This window comes from Cervus canadensis, chromosome 18 (assembly GCF_019320065.1).
Source record: "Cervus canadensis isolate Bull #8, Minnesota chromosome 18, ASM1932006v1, whole genome shotgun sequence".
Taxonomy (NCBI): domain Eukaryota; kingdom Metazoa; phylum Chordata; class Mammalia; order Artiodactyla; family Cervidae; genus Cervus; species Cervus canadensis.
The window spans coordinates 45,707,047-45,716,138 of NC_057403.1; the positions used below are offsets into that span (position 1 = coordinate 45,707,047).

General features: G+C 42.5%; 1 protein-coding gene across 1 annotated transcript; it reads left to right on the top strand.

Annotated features, from left to right (window-relative positions):
* Window positions 1–684: 684 nt before the first annotated feature.
* Window positions 685–3,747, top strand: LOC122421316 (keratin, type II cytoskeletal 8-like). Its single transcript, XM_043437173.1, has 2 exons — window positions 685–717; window positions 2,919–3,747. The coding sequence occupies exons 1-2, from the start codon at window positions 685–687 to the stop codon at window positions 3,519–3,521; spliced, it is 636 nt and encodes a 211-aa protein (XP_043293108.1). The 3' UTR covers window positions 3,522–3,747.
* Window positions 3,748–9,092: the final 5,345 nt, after the last annotated feature.

The window sequence follows — 9,092 nt, forward strand, 5'->3', positions numbered from 1 at the left end:
TATCCTGGAAGATCCAAGTGGGAATTCTACCTTCTCCTGCTCCACCTCCCTCTTTCTCTTTGTTTCCTTGACTTTATTGTCTTCTTTTCTGATTGTTAATGTAATACCTGCTCAGGGTGAACAATTTAGACATGTCTAATACAACCTGTAAAAGATAACCTCTGTTTTCAGGTGAGAAAACAGGCTGAAGGAGAGAGAATGATGACTTGGTCCCATGTTCCATATCAAGGCAGTTGGTTATCTAGGACCAGAAACATTAAGTTCAGTCGTTCTTCACCACAGTCTATAATCCTAATATGTACTTTACTACATACACATTTGCACATGCTTGCTATTGTTTCCTAGAATGCACACATGTGTGGACATACTTTCCCCCTACACATGCTGGGACAGATACAGTATGATAGTAAGCTTCATGAAGGAATGGCAAAGTCCATGACTTTCTAATGTAGCACTGTAGACCAAATGTCTAGTACTTACTGGGTGCTCAATAAATACACAAATGAGTAAATCAATGAGTCTCAGTATGATGATTTTTCTATCAAACTATGATTGCCTCACATCACTTTGATTCAACACAAATGAAGAACTATGCAGAGCAACCTGCAAAAGGACGCCTCAGAACTCCTCCCTCACCAACCACTGAGAGTACATGCCTCTAGCTTCTCCCATTTCTTTTCAGTAATGGAATGTTCCACCATCTCCCCCTCTTACTGGGTGGGATTATAGCAAGTCATGAATGGTGCTCACCAAATATGTGTGGCTCCTCACTTAAAGTTACAGTTCAGTCACTCATTCATGGCCAGCTCTTTGAGACCCCATGGACTGCAGAACACCAGGCTTCCTTCTCCATCACCTACTCCTGAAGCTTGCTCAAACTCATGCCCATTGACTCGGTGATGCCATCCAACCATCTCATCCCCTGTCGTGCCCTTCTCCTCCTGCCTTCAATCTTTCCCAGCATCAGAGTCTTTTCCAATGAATCAGTTCTTAGCATCAGGTTGCCAAAGTATTGGAGTTTCAGCTTCAGCATCAGTCCTTTCAGTGAATAGTCGGGACTGATGCCCTTTAGGATTGACTGGTTTGATCTCCTTGCAGTCCAAGGGACTCTCAAGAGTCTTCTCCAACACCACAGTTCAAAAACATCAATTCTTCAGCTCTCAGCTTTCTTTATAATCCAACTCTCACATCCGTACATGACTATTGGGAAAACCATAGCTTTGAATAGATGGACGTTTGCTGGCAAAGTAATGTCTCTGCTTTTTAATATGCTGTCTGGATTGGTCATAGTTTTTCTTCCAAGGAGCAAGCATATTTTAATTTCATGGCTGAAGTCACCATCTGCAGTGATTTTGGAGCCCCCCAAAATAAAGTCTCTCACTGATTCCATTGTTTCCCCATCTATTTGCCATGAAGTGATGGGACCAGATGAATGTTGAGTTTTAAGTCAGCTTTTTCACTCTCCTCTTCCACTTTCATCAAGAGGCGCTTTAGTTCTTCTTCACCTTCTGCTATATGGGTGGTGTCATCTGCATATCTGAGGTTATTGATATTTCTCCTGGCAATCTTGATTCCCCTTGAATAGTATGAAAAGACAAAAAGACATGACATTGAAAGATGAACTCCCCAGGTTGGTGGGTGCTTAATATGCTACCAGAGAAGAGTAGAGAAATAACTCCAGAAAGAGTGAAGAGACAGAGCCAAAGCAAAAACAACGCCCAGTTGTGGATGTGACTGGTAAAGGAAGTAAAGTACGATGCTGTAAAGAACAATATTGCATAGAAACCTGGAATGTTAGGTCCAAAAATCAAGGTAAATTGGAAGTGGTCAAATAGGAGATGGCAAGTGTAAACGTCGACATTTTAGGAAGCATTGAACTAAAATTGACTGGAATGGGAGGATATAACTCATATGACCATTATATCTACTACTGTGGGCAAGAATTCTTTAGAAGAAATGGAATCACCCTTATAGTCAGCAAAAGAATCTGAAATACAGTTCTTGGGTGTAGTCTCAAAAACGACAGAATGATCTCTGTTCATTTCCAAGGCAAACCATTCAATGCCGCAGTAATCCAAGACTATGTCTCAATCATTAATGCTGACGAAGATGAAGTTGAATGGTTCTATGGAGACCTACAAGACCTTCTAGAACTAACACCCAAAAAAGATGTCTTTTTCATCATAGGTGACTGGAATGTAAAAGTAGGAAGTCAAGAGATATCTGGAGTAACAGGCAAATTTGGCCTTGGAGTACAGAATGAAGCAGGGCAAAGGCTAGCAGAGTTTTGCCAAGAGAACACACTAGTCATAGCAAACACCCTCTTCCAACAACACAAGAGAAGACTCTACACGTGGACATCACCAGATGGTCAATACCAAAATCAGATTGATTATATTCTTTGCAGCCAAAGATGGAGAAGCTCTGTACAGTCAGCAAAAACAAGACCAGGAGCTGACTGTGGCTCAGATCATGAACTCCTTATTGAAAAAAATCAGACTTAAATTGAAGAAAGTAGGGAAAATCACTAGACTATTCAGGTATGACTTAAATCAAGTCCCTTGCGATTATACAGTGGAATTGACAAATAGATTCAAGGTAATAGACCTGATAGACAGAGTGCCTGAAGAACTATGGGCAGAGGTTCATGACAATGTACAGGAGACATGGATCAAGACCATCCCCAAGAAAGAGAAATACACAAAGGCAAAATGGTTGTCTGAGGAGGCCTTACAAACAGCTATGAAAAGAAGAGAAGTGAAAGGCAAAGGAGAAAAGGAAAGATACACCCTTTTGAATGCAGAGTTCCAAAGAATAGCATGGAGAGATAAGAAAGCCTTCCTCGGTGATCAATGCAAAGAAATAGAGGAAAACAATAGAATGGGAAAGACTAGATTGCCAACCGCAGCCGGGCTGAGGCCGAGACCACGTACCAAATCAAGTATGAGGAGCTGCAGACACTGGCTGGGAAGCATGGGGATGACCTCCGTCGCACGAAGACAGAGATTTCTGAGATGAACCGGAACATCAGCCGTCTCCAGGCAGAGATCGAGGGCCTCAAAGGCCAGAGGGCTTCCCTGGAGGCTGCCATCGCTGACGCTGAGCAGCGTGGTGAGATGGCTGTTAAGGATGCTCAGGCCAAGCTGGCTGAGCTGGAGGCCGCTCTGAGGAACGCCAAGCAGGACATGGCACGGCAGCTGCGCGAGTACCAGGAGCTCATGAATGTCAAGCTGGCCCTGGACGTGGAGATTGCCACCTACCGGAAGCTGCTGGAGGGCGAGGAGAGCCGGCTGGAGTCTGGGATGCAGAACATGAGTATCCACACCAGGACCACCAGTGGCTACGCAGGTGGACTGACTTCGTCCTACGGGACCCCTGGCTTCAACTACAGCCTGAGCCTGGGCTCTGGCGGTGGCCCCAGCTCCTTCAGCCGCACCAGTTCCAAGGCTGTGGTTGTGAAGAAGATTGAGACCCGCGATGGGAAGCTGGTGTCTGAGTCCTCTGATGTCCTGTCCAAGTGAAAGGCTCCTGCGGTCCCTCCCAGCCTTCCCCCGCTCACTGGCTCCTGCAGATAGAGTTGTGCGGGGGAGCATGTGCATGGGAGACCTGAGGTTTCGCCCCTGTCCTCTGCCCACACCTGGGGGGAGTCGACTGCCTGGGGTTGCCCCTTTTGCCCATGACCCCAACTAAAAGCCAACGTAAGCGTCTTTTTCAGAATAAATCCAATTCGAGTATCTTTTTTCAGAATAAAGCTTCAGTTGGCTCTGCCAACCCGCTAAAAAAAAAAAAAAGAAATAGAGGAAAACAATAGAATGGGAAAGACTAGAGATCTCTTCAAGAAAATTAGAGATACCAAGCGAACTTTTCATGCAAAGATGGGCACAATAAAGGACAGAAATGGTATGGACTTAACAGAAGCAGAAGATATTAAGAAGAGGTAGTAAGAATACACAGAATAGCTATACAAAAAAGATCTTCATGACCCAGATAATCACGACGGTGTCATCACTCACCTAGAGCCAAATATCCTGGGATGCAAAGTCAAGTGGGCCTTAGGAAGCATCACTACAAACAAAGCTAGTGGAGGTGACGGAATTCCAGTTGAGCTATTTCAAATTCTAAAAGATGGTGCTGTGAAAGTGCTGCACTCAGTATGCCAGCAAATTTGGAAAACTCAGCAGTGGCCACAGGACTGGAAAAGGTCAGTTTTCATTCCCATCCCAAAGAAAGGCAATGCCAAAGAATGTTCAAACTACCACACAATTACACTCATCTCACACACTAGTAAAGTAATACTCAAAATTCTCCAAGCCAGGCTTCAACAGTATGTGAACCATAAACTTCTAGATGTTCAAGCTGGATTTAAAAGTTCAAATTGCCAGAGTTCAAATTGAACCAGAGTTCAAATTGCCAACATCCACTGGATCATCAAAAAAGTAAGAGAGTTCCAGAAAAATATCTATTTATGTCTTATTGACTATGCCAAAGCCTTTGACTGTGTGGATCGCAAAAAAACTGCTTAACATTCTTAAAGAGATGGGAATCAAACCACCTGACCTGCCTCCTGAGAAATCTATATGCAGGTCAAGAAGCAACATTTAAAACTGGACATGGAACAACAGACTGGTTCCAAATTGGGAAAGGAGTACATCAAGGCTGTATATTGTCACCCTGCTTATTTAACTTATATGCAGAGTACATCATGCAAAATGCCAGGCTTCTCACATTGTGGAATGTAATTTCTGGGCTCCTGGGGTGGCGTGAAGCAATAAGAACAGTCCCCCCCTGAGTAAGAGAGTAAGACCACAAGTTATAATGTCTCACCTGTTCCTTCTAAGAGTGGCTTGAGGCAATTCAGTCTTCTAGAAAGAGAACAATAATGAGACCCGAATACAGGTTATGTCTGTGCATGCATGCTAAGTCACTTCAATTGTGTCCAGCTCTGTGACCCTGTGGGATTGTAGCCCACCAGGCTCCTCTGTCCATGGGATTCTCCAGTCAAGAATATTGGAGTGACCACAGCAAGATCCTCTATGACCCACCTCCCAGAATATTGGAAATAAAAGCAAAACTAAACAAATGGGACCTAATGAAACTTAAAAGCTTTTGCACAACAAAGGAAACTATAAGTAAGGTGAAAAGACAACCCTCAGATTGGGAGAAAATAATAGCAAATGGAGAAACAGACAAAGGATTAATCTCAAAAATATACAAGCAACTCCTGAAGCTCAATTCCAGAAAAATAAATGACCCAATCAAAAAATGGGCCAAAGAACTAAACAGACATTTCTCCAAAGAAGACATACAGATGGCTAACAAACACATGAATGAAAAGATGCTCAACATCACTCATTATTAGAGAAATGCAAATCAAAACCACAATGAGGTACCATTACACGCCAGTCAGGATGGCTGCTATCCAAAAGTCTACAAAAGTCTACAAGCAATAAATGCTGGAGAGGGTGTGGAGAAAAGGGAACCCTCTTACACTGTTGGTGGGAATGCAAACTAGTACAGCCGCTATGGAAAACAGTGTGGAGATTTCTTAAAAAACTGGAAATAGAACTGCCATATGACCCAGCAATCCCATTTCTGGGCATACACACTGAGGAAACCAGATCGGAAAGAGACACATGCACCCCAATGTTTATCGCAGCACTGTTTATAATAGCCAGGACATGGAAGCAACCTAGATGCCCATCAGCAGATGAATGGATAAGGAAGCTGTGGTACATATACACCATGGAATATTACTCAGCCGTTAAAAAGAATTCATTTGAACCAGTTCTAATGAGATGGATGAAACTGGAGCCCGTTATACAAAGTGAAATAAGCCAGAAAGATAAAGAACATTACAGCATACTAACACATATATATGGAATTTAGAAAGATGGTAACGACAACCCTATATGCAAAACAGAAAAAGAGACACAGAAGTACAGAACAGACTTTTGAACTCTGTGGGAGAAGGTGAGGGTGGGATGTTTTGAAAGAACAGCATGTATATTATCTATGGTGAAACAGGTCACCAGCCCAGGTGGGATGCATGAGACAAGTGCTCGGGCCTGGTGCACTGGGAAGACCCAGAGGAATCGGGTGGAGAGGGAGGTGGGAGGGGGGATCGGGATGGGGAATACGTGTAAATCTATGGCTGATTCATATCAATGTATGACAAAACCGACTGAAAAAATAAATAAATAAATAAAGGGGAAAAAAAAAAAGAATACCGGAGTGGGTTGCCATGCCTCCCTCCAGGGGATCTTCCTGACTCAGGGATCGAAACCGCTCCTCTTGTATCTCCTGCCTTGTCAAGCAGGTTCTTTACCACTAGCACCACCTGGGAAGCCCCCACAGGTTATGTCTGTGCCATTGCAATTGCTTAAATTTGGACTCCTGCCCCTCCTAGAAATGATGATGGTATTACCCCAACTCTTTCTTTGAATTGATATGAGTGTTAAAGAATTCATAATTTGGGAGAGGGTCAAAAGTGTTATACACACAAAATTTCTCTCAAACGAAAGGAACTTTCTGAGAATGCTACCCTGTCCATTTAAGCTCCATGCAGTGGTATACAGAAGAAGCAAAAATGCTTTCATAATGTAATGGTTCATGGACATTTATCAACAACTGATTCACCTTCATAGTGTAATAAGGTAAAATTATGGCATTAAAGAATTTGAAGATTAAAAAAATTTTTTTAATAAAATAAAGCTTTCATAAAGTATGGGCTCATCTTACTATAGATTCTGGTTGCTTTCACAGGATGTGAAAAGCACTCTTTTTTGAAATGATAGCTTCAAGGGGACCATCTCTCATTATAAGCTCTGAAGAAGGACTCCACCCCTTTTCCTCCAAGAATAGATTACCTTCAATCTTGAAATGCCACCTGGTTCCACCCAGATTCAATTTAACTATGGCACAATGTTATTTAGTACTGGGTTCACTCATTAAGGGCGTAAGTTGAAAAAGGGAAAGGTTGAGCCCAGGGCTGCTTGGAGATTCTTAAATGGAGAAAAGATTAAGCTGTGTTCAATATATTGACCTCCTACCACTGAGAGTGCACGCCTCTAACTTCTCCCGTTTCTTTTCAATAATGGAATGTTTCACCATTTCCCCCTCTTACTGGGTGAAATTATAACGGGTCATGAATGTTGCTCACCAAATGCAATGTGGCTCCTCACGTCATAGAATGTAATTCATGGCCTCCTGGGGTGGGGTGAAACAATAAGACCAGTTCCCCCTGGACCAATGAGTTGTGAGGAGAAATGATGTGTGTCACTTTGAATCTGGAAAATTTAACAGCTAATAAAAGTATCTTCAGAAACATGCTTTCTCTGCCATGGCACCTAGCAACACTTCTGGGATTAGCCTACATCCCAAAGTACGGAGAAAGGAAACAAAGCCCCCAGTTGACCCCAAATGCTCATGCACAAGACCTTAGTTGATATTCTAAACTGCTGAAATTTTAGAATCACCTGTGATTATAGCATAACCTAGCCTGTTGACTTAAGCAAATTAGGAAGGTAGAGAATATTTAGATCAATTAACTGACTGCCTATACTTATGATAAACCATTCCAAAACCTAGGGATTTAAAGCAACCATTATTCTATTTGCTTATGATTCTGTGGGCCAGCAATTTGGGTTGGGCTCAGCTGAGTGGTTCTTTTGTTTATTCCACCCAAGTCACTGCTATACCTGCAACCACGGGTATACAGGGTAGAAGCTGGTTTGTCTAGAGAATTGCAACCAGAATGCCCCATCTATGTGCTATGTATTTTCAGCCTTCAGCAGGTTAACTGAGGATTCTTTATCTAAGCCTCAGTAGAGCAAGAGAGTAAGAACACAAGCTATCGTGTTTCCAGGGTCTATGATAAGAACTTTCACTTTCCATTGAGTAGAGCAAGTCACTAGTACAGACCCAAGGGAGTAGAAAAATAAACTACAAATTCATTGTAGGAGCAGAAAAATCATTTAAAGGGGTATAAATATAGGGAAAAAAAGAATGTGTGACTTTTTAGGGCAATCTACTATTAACACATCATCTCATGATTAGAATACTGGCCCAGAAAGTTTAGATATAGAAAAGGAGTACTGTCCACTTTCTTTAGTATCATCAACAAAATTTTACTGAAGAAACATTAGCTCAACAAGATGATTATTTGCGTCCCACAAAGAGCTGTCATCACAGTCTCTGTGAGGTTACATGGCCTCCTTATATTACATGTGTCTTTCAACCAATGGCCACTCCAACTCCCAAGATACTTGGGTCATCTCCTCTGTTATTATTTATGCAATGTTTAAAAGAAAACACATCTCTCTCAGGAAGATGACTTGAAAAAGTCAGATAAGAGCCCCAGCATCAGCAGTTTCACTTAAGTAGGTTGGAACTTCCCAGAATGGTTTCCACAAACAGGTCAGTGACTGATACCTGAAACCGTGAAGGCCACAGGAGTAATTTGGATATGATGCAAAAGGAAACCCTCCTTTCAAAACTGGAAAACTTGATGAAAACCCTGATGAATAATAATAGCTATTTCTGAATATTCAGAGTACTCTAATATCGCTACCACTAAGAATATTGAAAGCTAAATAAAGCATATTCTTTCTGGAGGATGAAGTTGTTATCTTTATCAAAATGTGAGGGGCTTGGATAAGTGGTGAAGAGGACATAGGAATTCTATGTTGATTACTTGCTTGTGTGGTTTGAACAGAATGGAAATACAATCCGCTGAAAAAGGATAGTTGTCAGAAGGAAAAAATTATGAAGTGCTGAGGAGCCAATGGCAGACCACCTAATCCCCATCAGAAGCCCAGCCACCATTCTACCTTCAGCTGTCACCCCACCTGGCTAAAGCTCCAGAGTCCATAGGCTCATTCCTCCTGTCTCCTGGATTCTTGGGCCTGTGATATCTTGATCTTCTGGTGTTCAGAGAAGGGCTGGATGGATCCCCAGAAGGCATGGTTCTCAGACCTGACATCCCAGATTCTGCTTTCTTTCTACTGTTGCACAGACAAGGCAATAGGCAGGTCAGGAAACGCTCACCCAGCCACATCTCCTCTGAAGGCTCCAGGGAGACAGCAAGACTCTTG

Excerpts from the sequence above, each read along its gene's own strand:
- LOC122421316 (XM_043437173.1), top strand. The coding sequence starts at position 685 with ATGGAATGTTCCACCATCTCCCCCTCTTACTGG. Across the intron at positions 718-2,918 it reads CCATCTCCCCCTCTTACTGG|GCCGAGACCACGTACCAAAT; the intron begins GTGGGATTATAG and ends AGCCGGGCTGAG.